The sequence below is a fragment of the Oncorhynchus mykiss genome, chromosome 32, assembly GCF_013265735.2.
Source record: "Oncorhynchus mykiss isolate Arlee chromosome 32, USDA_OmykA_1.1, whole genome shotgun sequence".
In the NCBI taxonomy this organism is placed as follows: Eukaryota; Metazoa; Chordata; class Actinopteri; order Salmoniformes; family Salmonidae; genus Oncorhynchus; species Oncorhynchus mykiss.
The window spans coordinates 5475287-5489793 of record NC_050572.1 but is presented as its reverse complement, the minus strand read 5'-3'; the positions used below and the strand labels follow the sequence as shown (position 1 = coordinate 5489793).

The 14507-nt window shown below is 43.8% G+C and overlaps 1 protein-coding gene across 1 annotated transcript; it reads left to right on the top strand.

Moving 5' to 3' along the window:
- The first annotated feature begins 446 nt into the window (after window positions 1-446).
- Window positions 447-10636, top strand: zbtb8b (zinc finger and BTB domain containing 8B). Its single transcript, XM_036970847.1, has 5 exons — window positions 447-588; window positions 1161-1348; window positions 1604-2534; window positions 3439-3617; window positions 8364-10636. Exons 2-5 carry the CDS (start codon window positions 1175-1177, stop codon window positions 8733-8735), a joined length of 1656 nt encoding a protein of 551 aa, XP_036826742.1. The 5' UTR covers window positions 447-588; window positions 1161-1174; the 3' UTR covers window positions 8736-10636.
- Window positions 10637-14507: the final 3871 nt, after the last annotated feature.

Genomic DNA, 14507 nt, shown 5'->3' with positions numbered 1-14507 from the left:
GATTTCAGCTCCCTAACCTATCAGGCAGTAAGGTGGAACTATTATTTATGACTATCTACCAACCCCTATCCAATTCCCTTGGATCTGAAGACCCTAGGGAGTTACTCCAACTCAGGAAATGCCTCACTGACAATGTGTGTATTTTGCCCAACATTTATGAACTGCAATAACTACATTTCAGAACTGTAAACAATTGAAATGGAATTGACCCCATCCCTGTTTACCAAACAGGTTGAAGAGAAACACAAGCAACAATCCCTATTTGCACATAAGAGGTTCATCACGCGATTATATTGTGGGCTAACGCAGTGATTTTCTGCCCTCTGGTGATGATAAATACATCTACAGGCTATATCTTTAAAAGCCCACCCCAGTCTAGTTTTACATGATGTGATTGGCTGATCGCCTCTCTTAGACGCCACATGACATTTCTCTCGTATCTCATTGGTCGAATCTTGTGACTCTCACACAGAATGGAGAAATGAGGAAGTGGGTTGTTGTTGTGGTTAGCTAGCTAGCTAGCTGCTGAGGCTACAACAATTTATCCACCAGTGTGTTAACTTACGACTAATTTCAAGGTTTAGTCAGGTATTGTTGTTTTTATACTTGTTTAAATGTTTACATTTTATGTTCATTTGTACGGAATGTTTGATAAATGTAACGCTAGCTAGCTGACAGAGTTTTCTAGCATAGACAGATGGGTTACTATAGTTATCAATACATTGTATTCTAGCTAGCTACAAAATATAGCTACTTCTACATTTGTGATTCTACAAAAGGTACTGGAGACGATGGAAAAACCTTTCTCCTAGCTAGCTACTATCGCTTTAGTGTAGAGATTTCTCCTCAGAGCCTTTCTGTGGTTATCAGTTATGGATATTCTCTTCAAGGCAAGGTGAGGGTGTAGTTAGTTGTTGACAGGGGTCACATGAATGTACTGCACCAGGAGGTCAAAGGACTGGGGTGGAAGGTTGAGGAGCGTGAACTGGCCGAGGGGTTTGTTTACTAGTACATAGGCAGCCCTATGCTTTCTTCATCTCTCTCTCTCTCTCGCTGCTTACCCTCTTTCTCTGTCTTATCTCACATTGCTCTCGCTCTCTCAATCCCTCTCTCTCTCCTCTCTCCCCTATCTATCTAATCTAATTGTATCTATCTATCAGAAAGAATTGTGGAGATGGAGGTGTCAGGCTACCAGTCCAAGCTGCTGTGTGAGCTCAATGAGCAGCGGAAGAGAGACTTCTTCTGTGACTGCAGTATAGTCGTGGAGGGGCGGGTCTTCAAGGCCCATCGCAACGTCCTATTCGCCGGCAGCGGCTACTTCCGAGCCCTATTGGTCCACTACCTACAGGTGAGTCGTTTTATTAAGTTGAACGTGGGATTGATACAAAATGTGTAATTAAGGAGCCTGTGTATTATTTTACTAGATGCTTTCACGTGTTTAAAAAGAAAGGTAAATTGATAATGCCATAGTAACCCAGTTGGCCCATGGCACTCCTGTGGAAAGGACACTGGTTGAGTAAACTCTGATCTCAGTGCTAATCTAGTTTTATAGCCTGTTTACAATATACTTTACTTCCTTGAATCTCTCTACCACCCTCCTCAGGACAGCGGTCAGCACCACAGTACAGCCTCTCTGGACATCGTGACGGCCGAGGCCTTCTCCTCCATCCTGGACTTCCTGTACTCGGGCCGACTGGACCTGCGCAGCGACAACGTCATCGAGGTGATGTCAGCGGCCAGCTACCTGCAGATGACTGACGTGGTGTCCTTCTGTAAAGGCTACATCCGCTCCTCTCTGGAGATCTGTAACAGGGAGAAAGAGAGGGATGGAAACAAAGAGAAGGAGAGAGACGGTCCGGCTGACAGTGGAACCCCCTCTTCCACCGCCTCTGTAGCTGTAACTCTTCCTTCGTTGTCACTGGAGGGAGACGGAGTTACTCATGTACGTTCAGAATCCCCACCTTCCACTGTCACAGACCCCCCATCCTCGGCAGCAGCCCTCCCCAGGGTCCCCACGCCCCCCGGCCCTAGCAGAGACTCTGAGAGCGACTGCAGCTCCAGAGGGGAGTTCCCATCTCATGTTATTGTGGGCCGGACCCCACACGGACACGGGGACCATGTGATGAACCCCCTTTCCTCTGGGTTGACCCTAGAACTGGTGCGCCCCAAGATCGAGTACGACCCCGATGACGAGCCCGAGGAGGGGTCTCCCGATACCAAAGACCTGACGTTGTTTATGGGACCCCCCCTCCACACCCACCACCCAGACCACCTCCATGACAGGCTGGCGTCCTCCAGCCCTTCCCCCAGCAGCGAGCGCTCCTCCCTGGGCTTCGGGGGCTGCCACGCCAGGCAGTTCATGGATGTGCTGTTGAGAGGCGGCTCCAGCCCCCACAGGGACAGAGGGGAGCAGGGCCAGATGTTTGCCCAGGGAATGGGCCTCTGGGGTGGGGGAGGCAGGGTGGACGAGGGTCTGGGGATGGGTGGGTCCTCTATCATGGAGATACAGAGCGACTGGTACGGAGAGGACACAGGTAATGACATTCAGTTAGTTTTATCTCTATAAGGTTTTACATAAAACTTTAGTTTCTTCTTGTTTCTTTTTTTGTGTTTTTTTTTCTTGCCACTATCAGGCTTTGGTTTAGGCTTTGGTTTAGGCTTTGGTTTAGGCTTTGGTTTAGGCTTTGGTTTAGGCTTTGGTTTAGGCTTTGGTTCAGGCTTTGGTTTAGGCTTTGGTTTAGGCTTTGGTTTAGGCTTTGGTTTAGGCTTTGGTTTAGGCTTTGGTTTAGGCTTTGGTTTAGGCTTTGGTTCAGGCTTTGGTTCAGGCTTTGGTTTAGGCTTTGGTTTAGGCTTTGGTTTAGGCTTTGGTTTAGGCTTTGGTTTAGGCTTTGGTTTAGGCTTTGGTTTAGGCTTTGGTTCAGGCTTTGGTTTAGGCTTTGGTTTAGGCTTTGGTTTAGGCTTTGGTTTAGGCTTTGGTTTAGGCTTTGGTTTAGGCTTTGGTTTAGGCTTTGGTTCAGGCTTTGGTTTAGGCTTTGGTTTAGGCTTTGGTTTAGGCTTTGGTTTAGGCTTTGGTTTAGGCTTTGGTTTAGGCTTTGGTTCAGGCTTTGGTTTAGGCTTTGGTTTAGGCTTTGGTTTAGGCTTTGGTTTAGGCTTTGGTTTAGGCTTTGGTTTAGGCTTTGGTTTAGGGGCCAGAGGGTTTCCTTCTACTTTCATGACAAGAAGATTTGCTTTTAAAAAAGACCAAATTGTGACGTTATATTCACTTTATAACATCGACTGAAGGACTCATTAATGCTGCAGGTGCTTGGTGGTAACAGTGTGTACTGTATAGTTAATTGTTTAATTGACTTTCCTCCCCTGCAGGAGATGGCTTGGTGGTGTCGGTTTGTTCTGTAGATTGATTGATTCATTGTTTAATATGACTTTCCTCCCCTACAGGCGATGGCTTGTTAGTGCCGGTGAAGCTCCACAAGTGTCCGTTCTGCCCGTACACCGCCAAGCAGAAGGGCATCCTGAAGAGACACATCCGTTGTCACACTGGAGAGAGACCCTTCCCCTGTGAGACATGTGGCAAGAGGTTCACAAGGCAGGAACACCTCCGCAGTCACTCACTCAGCGTAAGAGAGAGAGAGAGTGTGTGTGTCTGGTGTGTGTGTGTCTGGTGTGTGTGTGTCTGGTGTGTGTGTGTGTGTGTGTCTGGTGTGTGTGTGTCTGGTGTGTGTGTGTCTGGTGTGTGTGGTGTGTGTGTGTGTGTGTGTGTGTGTGTGGTGTGTCTGGTGTGTGTGTGTGTGTGTGTGTGTGTGTGTGTGTGTGTGTGTGTGTGTGTGTGTGTCTGGTGTGTGTGTGTCTAAAAATATAAAGACAGACATTGATCTTTTGTAATGGACCATGGACCATCTCCCCTTCTGTCACGGGGTGTCTGTGTACATGCCATTGGGTTCTTCATCACGAGGACACCATCATCGTGGTCATGTCTGTGTGTTTACATGCCATTGGGTTCTTCATCACGAGGACACCATCATCGTGGTCATGTCTGTGTGTTTACATGTCATTGGGTTCTTCATCACGAGGACACCATCATCGTGGTCATGTCTGTGTGTTTACATGTCATTGGGTTCTTCATCACGAGGACACCATCATCGTGGTCATGTCTGTGTGTTTACATGTCATTGGGTTCTTCATCACGAGGACACCATCATCGTGGTCATGTCTGTGTGTGTACATGCCATTGGGTTCTTCATCACGAGGACTCCATCATCGTGGTCATGTCTGTGTGTTTACATGTCATTGGGTTCTTCATCACGAGGACACCATCATCGTGGTCATGTCTGTGTGTTTACATGTCATTGGGTTCTTCATCACGAGGACACCATCATCGTGGTCATGTCTGTGTGTTTACCAGTCTAGGGGGGGGGGGACTATTGCGGCTTCTATCAATGTAATTGTCTGCATCGTTGTCTGAACCAATCCCTCATATTTGTTTTAATATATTTACAGTACCAGTCAAAAGTGTTAGAACACTTCATTCAAGGGTTTTTTCTTTATTTTTATTATTTTCTACATTGTAGAATAACAGTGAAGACATCAAAACTATGAAATAACACATATGGAGTCATGTAGTAACCAAAAAAAGTGTTAAACAAATCTCTATATTTGAGATTCTTCAAAGTAGCCAAACTTTGCCTTGATGACAGCTTTGTACATTCTTGCCATTCTCTTAACCAGCTTCATGAGGTAGTCACCTGGAATGCATTTTAAATAACAGGTGTGCCTTGTTAAAAAGTACATTTTGTGGAATTTCTTTCCTTCTTAATGCGTTTGAGCCAGTCAGTTGTGTTGTGACAAGGTAGGGGTGGTAAACAGAAGATAGCCCTATTTGGTAAAAGACCAAGTCCATATTATGCAAGAACAGCTCAAATAAGCAAAGAGAAACGAAAGTCCATCATTACTTTAAGACATGAAGGTCAGTCAATACGGAACATTTCAAGAAATTTGAAAGGGTGGCTACTTTGAAGAATCTCAAATATAAGATGTATTTAGATTTGTTTAACACTGTTTTTTTTTGGTTATTACATGATTTAATTTATGTTATTTCATAGTTTTGAAGTCACTAACCCTGGAATGAGTCAGTGTTCTAACACTTTTGAATGGTAATGTATCTCTGACCACCATCCAGTCCCAGTCCTTCAGCTCCCCTCAACCCCTCCATCTATCTCTGACCACCATCCAGTCCCAACCTTCAGCTCCCCTCAACCCCTCCCATCTATCTCTGACCACCATCCAGTCCCAACCTTCAGCTCCCCTCAACCCCTCCATCTATCTCTGACCACCATCCAGTCCCAACCTTCAGCTCCCCTCAACCCCTCCCATCTATCTCTGACCACCATCCAGTCCCAACCTTCAGCTCCCCTCAACCCCTCCCATCTATCTCTGAACACCATCCAGGCCTTCAGCTCCCCTCAACCCCTCCCATCTATCTCTGAACACCATCCAGTCCTTCAGCTCCCCTCAACCCCTCCCATCTATCTCTGAACACCATCCAGCGCTTCAGCTCCACTCAACCCCTCCCATCTATCTCTGAACACCATCCAGGCCTTCAGCTCCCCTCAACCCCTCCCATCTATCTCTGAACACCATCCAGTCCTTCAGCTCCCCTCAACCCCTCCCATCTATCTCTGAACACCATCCAGCGCTTCAGCTCCACTCAACCCCTCCCATCTATCTCTGAACACCATCCAGGCCTTCAGCTCCCCTCAACCCCTCCCATCTATCTCTGAACACCATCCAGTCCTTCAGCTCCCCTCAATCCCTCCCATCTATCTCTGAACACCATCCAGGCCTTCAGCTCCCCTCAATCCCTCCCATCTATCTCTGAACACCATCCAGTCCTTCAGCTCCCCTCAATCCCTCCCATCTATCTCTGAACACCATCCAGGCCTTCAGCTCCCCTCAACCCCTCCCATCTATCTCTGAACACCATCCAGTCCTTCAGCTCCCCTCAACCCCTCCCATCTATCTCTGACCACCATCCAGTCCCAACCTTCAGCTCCCCTCAACCCCTCCATCTATCTCTGACCACCATCCAGTCATTCAGCTCCCCTCAACCCCTCCCATCTATCTCTGAACACCATCCAGTCCTTCAGCTCCCCTCAATCCCTCCCATCTATCTCTGAACACCATCCAGTCCCAACCTTCAGCTCCACTCAACCCCTCCCATCTATCTCTGAACACCATCCATTTTTTTCCCTCTAATTTCCATACATCAAAACTACATATGGACAGCACCAGAACAAGTTACATATGAACAGTACCAAAACAAGCTACACATGGACAGCACCAAAACAAGCTACATATGGACAGTACCAAAACAAGCTACATATGAACAGTACCAAAACAAGCTACATATGAACAGTACCAAAACAAGCTACACATGGACAGCACCAAAACAAGCTACATATGGACAGTACCAAAACAAGCTACATATGAACAGTACCAAAACAAGTTACATATGAACAGCACCAAAACAAGCTACATATGAACAGTACCAAAACAAGCTACATATGAACAGTACCAAAACAAGCTACATATGAACAGTACCAAAACAAGCTACATATGGACAGTACCAAAACAAGTTACATATGAACAGTATCAAAACAAGCTACATATGGACAGTACCAAAACAAGCTACATATGGACAGTACCAAAACAAGCTACATATGGACAGTACCAAAACAAGCTACATATGAACAGTATCAAAACAAGCTACATATGGACAGTACCAAAACAAGCTACATATGGACAGTACCAAAACAAGCTACATATGAACAGTACCAAAACAAGCTACATATGGACAGTACCAAAACAAGCTACATATGGACAGTACCAAAACAAGCTACATATGGACAGTACCAAAACAAGTTACATATGGACAGTATCAAAACAAGCTACATATGGACAGTACCAAAACAAGCTACATATGGACAGTACCAAAACAAGCTACATATGGACAGTACCAAAACAAGTTACATATAGACAGTACCAAAACAAGCTACATATGGACAGCACCAAAACAAGCTACATATGAACAGTACCAAAACAAGCTACATATGGACAGCACCAAAACAAGCTACATATGGACAGTACCAAAACAAGCTACATATGAACAGTACCAAAACAAGCTACATATGAACAGTACCAAAACAAGCTACATATGGACAGTATCAAAACAAGCTACATATGAACAGTACCAAAACAAGCTACATATGGACAGTACCAAAACAAGCTACATATGAACAGTACCAAAACAAGCTACATATGGACAGTACCAAAACAAGCTACATATGGACAGTACCAAAACAAGCTACATATGGACAGCACCAAAACAAGCTAGTTTTAATGACTCCAAGCTACAGTTGAAGTGGGAAATTTACTTAAGAGTCATTAAAACTAGTTTTTTTCAACCCCTCCCATAAATGTCATATCGACACATTGAAAATCTCCTCCCAACTATTTTTCAACCTGTATGGTACAGCTGTACGTTTTCTTTCTAAAAATGTTGGTCTTTAATTCAAACACTTTCTTCCCCTTCTACTTGTTGCTTCCAGTTTTTGCCGTAAGGCCACAATCAATTAGTTGTTATTTTGGAGCGATACATTTTCATATTTTTGTTAGCTGACAACTCCACCAGTCATATTTGTGATATCATTAACAAAGATTATAAAACTAATTTAAAATATATTTTTTTCCCAAATTAATATATATATATTTTTTAATCAATTATTATGTTTAACCATTATATTTTATTGTAATATTTGTTCTGTCCTTCCTGGTGAAATAAAACTGAAATTACAACCAGATTTTTATGGATTGTTTTAAAAATAGTGATTATTTTGGAGATTTTCATTTTCAAATAACCGAAAGTGAGAGGTTGTAATCTGAATAAAAGGAAAAAATAAAGGGACATTCTTGAACACGGGGTGAGACATTCTTACTAATCTGATAGAGAACCAGTTCTGATATAAATATCACTTTTATATGACTGAAGCCTTTAGTGAGCTTCAATGCATTAATCATTTCAGCCCTCTTGTTTTCATTTTCATTATATAATGGAGTCTTTGTGTGTGTGTGTGTGTGTGTGTGTATTGATGACGATGTTTACATGTCTTTGTCTCTGATACCCAGGTGTGTCTGTGTGTGTGTGTGTGTGTGTGTGTGCGTGTGTGTGGGTGTGTGTGTGTGTGTGTGTATTGATGCCGATGTTTACATGTCTTTGTCTCTGATACCCAGGTGTGTGCGTGTGTGTGGGTGTGTGTGTGTGTGTGTATTGATGACGATGTTTACATGTCTTTGTCTCTGATACCCAGGTGCACCGCTCCAGTTGGCCCGTGGTTTGTAAGGGGTGCAGACGAAGCTTCACTGGAGCCCTGTCCCACGGACTGAAGCGCTTTGGCCTGTGTGACAACTGTACCTGTGTTACGACCACGGGCCACGACGACTCACCTCCCACCCACATCAACCTTGACGGCCAACCAGAGGCCATGGAACGCAGGGACGGAGACAGTGATTGGCCCAGGTTCAGGGATGATGCTGATGACATGGAGGCCGGGGGAGGGATTATAGAGGACCTGGGGGAGAAGGGGAAACCACACGGACGACTGTCAGAGATCCCATCCACAGTGGACATGAAGGAGAGGAGACAAGGAAAGGAAGAATTTAACTTTCAGACACAGTTTTAGTCCTATCTTGCATTCTTCCTCCCCCAGTGGTTTAATTAGGGGAACAATCCAAGACTGAGACAGAGGTCCATGTTAACTTTGTCTTGGCTACTATTTTTTACCAAAATAACTGTGGAACAGAATCAGAACTGCATGACCATAAGAGGACTGGGTTTTCCCCTAGGAGAAAGGCATTGTGTTGTTCCTAGGAGAAAGACATTGTGTTGTCCCTAGGAGAAAGGCATTGTGTTGTTCCTAGGAGAAAGATCTTGTGTTGTCCCTAGGAGAAAGACATTGTGTTGTCCCTAGGAGAAAGACATTGTGTTGTCCCTAGGAGAAAGACATTGTGTTGTCCCTAGGAGAAAGGCATTGTGTTGTCCCTAGGAGAAAGACATTGTGTTGTCCCTAGGAGAAAGGCATTGTGTTGTCCCTAGGAGAAAGACATTGTGTTGTCCCTAGGAGAAAGACATTGTGTTGTCCCTAGGAGAAAGACATTGTGTTGTCCCTAGGAGAAAGACATTGTGTTGTCCCTAGGAGAAAGGCATTGTGTTGTCCCTAGGAGAAAGGCATTGTGTTGTCCCTAGGAGAAAGACGTTGTGTTGTCCCTAGGAGAAAGGCATTGTGTTGTCCCTAGGAGAAAGACGTTGTGTTGTCCCTAGGAGAAAGGCATTGTGTTGTCCCTAGGAGAAAGGCATTGTGTTGTCCCTAGGAGAAAGAGAAAGGCATTGTGTTGTCCCTAGGGGAAAGACATTGTGTTGTCCCTAGGAGAAAGGCATTGTGTTGTCCCTAGGAGAAAGACATTGTGTTGTCCCTAGGAGAAATACATTGTGTTGTCCCTAGGAGAAAGACATTGTGTTGTCCCTAGGAGAAAGAGAAAGACATTGTGTTGTCCCTAGGAGAAAGAGAAAGACATTGTGTTGTCCCTAGGAGAAAGGCATTGTGTTGTTTCTAGGAGAAAGACATTGTGTTGTCCCTAGGAGAAAGGCATTGTGTTGTCCCTAGGAGAAATACATTGTGTTGTCCCTAGGAGAAAGACATTGTGTTGTCCCTAGGATAAATACATTGTGTTGTCCCTAGGAGAAAGACATTGTGTTGTCCCTAGGAGAAAGAGAAAGACATTGTGTTGTCCCTAGGAGAAAGACATTGTGTTGTCCCTAGGAGAAAGACATTGTGTTGTCCCTAGGAGAAAGACTTTGTGTTGTCCCTAGGAGAAATACATTGTGTTGTCCCTAGGAGAAAGACATTGTGTTGTCCCTAGGAGAAAGAGAAAGACATTGTGTTGTCCCTAGGAGAAAGAGAAAGACATTGTGTTGTCCCTAGGAGAAAGGCATTGTGTTGTTTCTAGGAGAAAGACATTGTGTTGTCCCTAGGAGAAAGGCATTGTGTTGTCTCTAGGAGAAAGACATTGTGTTGTCCCTAGGAGAAAGACATTGTGTTGTCCCTAGGAGAAAGGCATTGTGTTGTCCCTAGGAGAAAGGCATTGTGTTGTCCCTAGGAGAAAGGCATTGTGTTGTCCCTAGGAGAAAGACATTGTGTTGTCCCTAGGAGAAAGAGAAAGACATTGTGTTGTCCCTAGGAGAAAGACATTGTGTTGTCCCTAGGAGAAAGAGAAAGACATTGTGTTGTCCCTAGGAGAAAGGCATTGTGTTGTCCCTAGGAGAAAGACATTGTGTTGTCCCTAGGAGAAAGGCATTGTGTTGTTCCTAGGAGAAAGACATTGTGTTGTCCCTAGGAGAAAGGCATTGTGTTGTCCCTAGGAGAAAGGCATTGTGTTGTCCCTAGGAGAAAGACATTGTGTTGTCCCTAGGAGAAAGACATTGTGTTGTCCCTAGGAGAAAGACATTGTGTTGTCCCTAGGAGAAAGATATTGTGTTATCTGTCGTGTCTTTGGCATCATTAAAGTGAAGACTTATTTTATCAAATCAATTCTCTGTAATTATTATTACGTGATTAAACAAATCATGTAAATGTAATTAACTAGGAAGTCGGAGAACCAAGGAAAATATTCAGATTACAAAGTTATAATTTTCCTTGTCTAACAGATATTTTAATACCTGATCAATTAGTCTTCTAACTAATTAATTATTCTTCAGTCTCATACATCTTAGAATTGTTGATTATCTGCATGAACCAAGCCTTTACTATGAATCATGCATTCATCAATTATCTTAATCATTTATTTAGTAACTAACTAAATAATCACAGAAATGCATAAACAAACAAACAGTAGCTATGGTTACAAGGAAATGATAGAAGAGGTTCCCTAGTGAGCTGAGCCGATAGGACGGCTCGGTGGACAAAGGGAAGTGGGTGTGGACTGAGAAGGGGGTGTGGACTGGGAAGGGGGTGTGGACTGGGAAGTGGGTGTGGACTGAGAAGGGGGTGTGGACTGAGAAGGGGGTGTGGACTGAGAAGGGGGTGTGGACTGAGAAGGGGGTGTGGACTGGGAAGTGGGTGTGGACTGAGAAGGGGGTGTGGACTGAGAAGGGGGTGTGGACTGAGAAGGGGGTGTGGACTGAGAAGGGGGTGTGGACTGAGAAGGGGGTGTGTACTGAGAAGGGGGTGTGTACTGAGAAGGGGGTGTGGACTGAGAAGGGTGGGAAAGACAAAAAGAGTCACTACACAGTTGATAATTATATTAATTGAAATGTTACAGTTTTTTTTCTCAATTGCTAAAACACCATTTCTGAAACCTTGCTCCATTTCCTGAAAACATGAAACACAAAACCTCATCTTCAAAGCACTATTTACATAACCTCTGACTCCTCTCGCAAAATGAAACATAACGCCTCAAAACAGTTTTTACCTGTTGTTCATACATAATCAAACCCTGCTCTCAAATCATAAACAAAGTGATCAAAATGATATACTCTCTCAAGCAGTCAGTAAACAATACACCGAAAAATAGAAAACACAATGTTTAAAACATACAATTCTCAGGGAGAAGTAAAACATTTTTATAAAAAAAAATATTCATATTTTTCCGTCATTGTCTTTTGATGAACGAAAACATGTTCTATCATAGAAGGTCAAAATGGATCAGAAATTACTACTCTGCTTTGCTCTTTGCAATTTAGTTTTTTGTTCTTCCTCCTCGTTGTACCCCTATTTTTACAGTACTGTACCCTGCATCTCACAAACGTGTCCTTTGTCTCTGTGATACTGTAATTCTTGTTCTTTGTTGATATGAGCCTGCAACCAGTCAAAATCTATTGAGCAGTCAGTACTGTTAATAAATGGAAAGCACAATGTTCAGGGCCATACAGTTTGGCCATGGTACAGTATACAGCCCACGATGCACTGCACTACAGGAGACAATTCTAAAAGGGACAAAAATCAAAGGAGTAAACATGTGACCAATGTGCTTCGTCTTGTCTTTGGGCTGGGTCAGGTCAGAGCACTTCGACGACATCACAAGCAATATTGTCCCTCCTGAGGCCAACGGGGGAAGAAGCCTCTTGTGTGCCGTTTCCAGCCCTGACATGATTCCTCACCTATATCACCACAGGCTAAATCCATGGCTTGCAGCAGGTTTACTCTGGTGTAGGGGTTGTCTATCATACACTTTACATCTCAAAGAGGAGAAAAACTCCTCAATCGGATTCAGGAAAGGCGAGTATGGAGGGAGGTACAAGTTCATAAACTGCCCATTGATGTTAAACCATTCCCTTACCTGAGCAGCTCGGTGGAAACTGACATTGTCCCACAATATCACATAGGTGGGAATGGGATTCTCATTTAGCTCTTTAACCCTGCTGCTCTTGAACCTGATGCTCAAATCAAATATATCTTAGATTGGCAATAAATCTTAGAAGGTGCTGGGTGTTATATGGCCCGAGTGTAACATGGTGATGTAGAACACCATGGTTGCTGATAGCAGCACAGAATGTGACATTGCCACCTCGTCGACCAGGGACTTCAACAATGGCCCGCTGTCCAATCATGTTTCGGCCTCTCCTTCTCCTCTTTGTTAGATTGAAGCCTGCTTCACGGACAGAGATGAACTCACGGGGTCTGTCCAAGGATTCCAAGTCAAATATTGTCTGTGTCGAAATACAATATACTGTATGTAGGATTTTGTAAGTCGTACAGAGACAGTGCTATACTGTAGAGTACAATTAGGCTTCTGATTCACATACATTGTATGTACTAAAGATGTACTGTCATTCACATATAGTATGTGTTAGTACTGTAGACAATCTGGATTACAGTAAATGTTTCTGAATGTACACTTACTTGCACATACTGAGCTCGTCGGTTCTTTCACCCTTGGTGAGTTGCGCTCAAAAGGTACTCTGTATACTTGTTTCATTCGCATCCTGTTACGATGGAGGACACGGTCAATTGTGGAAATGCTCACGCTGTCGATTCCCTGGAAGTGTGTGTGTTGTCTTGTATCCCTCGTTCCTGGATTTCTCTGAGTCGTATTTCATTATCTTGAAGGACCAGGCCAACTATAACGGCCTCAGGCTCCCTAGTGAATACAGCTGACCTTCCACCTGCATGTGGCAGCCTTGCAATTCTACACAACGTAGTTGTGCAGTTACAAAACATATTCATGCAGTACAATACATACAGTGATTCACTTTACACATGTCTATTGAAACAGCTGCATATAGAGTAGTACAGTAAATTTGCAATTACAAATATACAGTAGTATCCTGTACCTGTTCTCTTCTCTGAATGTCCTTACTGTGGTGGACACAGAACATCGGCTCAAATTGGGTTGCACTCCAAGTCCTGCTTCCCTCATTGTCAGTCCATGGACAAGAACATGGTCTATGACTGTTGCTCGAATTTCAGCAGATATTTCCACTCTTTCTCTTCTTCTTCGTCCTCCTCCTTTCTTGCCCTCCTCCTCCTCTTCCTCCTCATCGCCCACCTCGCAAACGCACTCGTCCTCGTCCTCTCACATTGTTTCTTCTATCCATTCTCAGACTTTCTCCTTCCCACCTTCAACAACCTGTTTGCTCTCTGAACTGGCTTATATTGGTTGTGTCGCATCATTCGAAACAGGTTAAATCAATTTTGAGTGGTTGCCTACCTGGTTAAATAAAGGTGAAATAAAAATTTAAAAAAATCAGTGACATGTGTTCTCTATTTGTATTTGATTGTTGCCACTTGTGTTTACCAGTATGGATGACATGTGCATTAGAGTGCAGAATGTGTTTAGAGTTTTGCTGAAAAGTCTTAAGTGAGATCTGCAAATTGTGTTTTACCATGTGAAATGGTTTAAGGTATTGACAACAGACTGCATAATTAACTAAATGAGTCCAGGCAACTGAGAACTTTGTTCAGCCAATGGGTTTTAGTGTTTTAGCACTTGAGAAAAACTGCAATCCTTTGCACGTGAACACTCACTCGTTCGGGAATAATTGCAATCAGTATATATTTACACTCAGTGTGTCGTCGTGATCTCTGTTGGAATCGTCCGTCCTTCTGTTGGAGAGTTCATCTGAGCGTCTCTCTCTCTGCTTCCCTGAAGGCCTTCGTGGTTAGAATGGATACCTCAGAGCACCATTCAGAAATGTTCTTATAGAATAGATGTTTCAGCGGTTGTCGGTCTTCGCATCTGCAGACTAGTAACGATATCTAAGATTTGCTCTTATTCTGTCGATCAATAGTTTCAGAGTTGAACCATTTCCACCCGTGTAGCCTAACCATACGTGGTATGGTTAGGAATTCAACAACCATTACAACCTTAGCTTAAACTGAGGTTTTTGTGGTCTCTACTCAGACCTTCGCCCCCTCAGCTGACCGAGGTACGCGTGGTCTCGAGGATTTCTTCAGGTG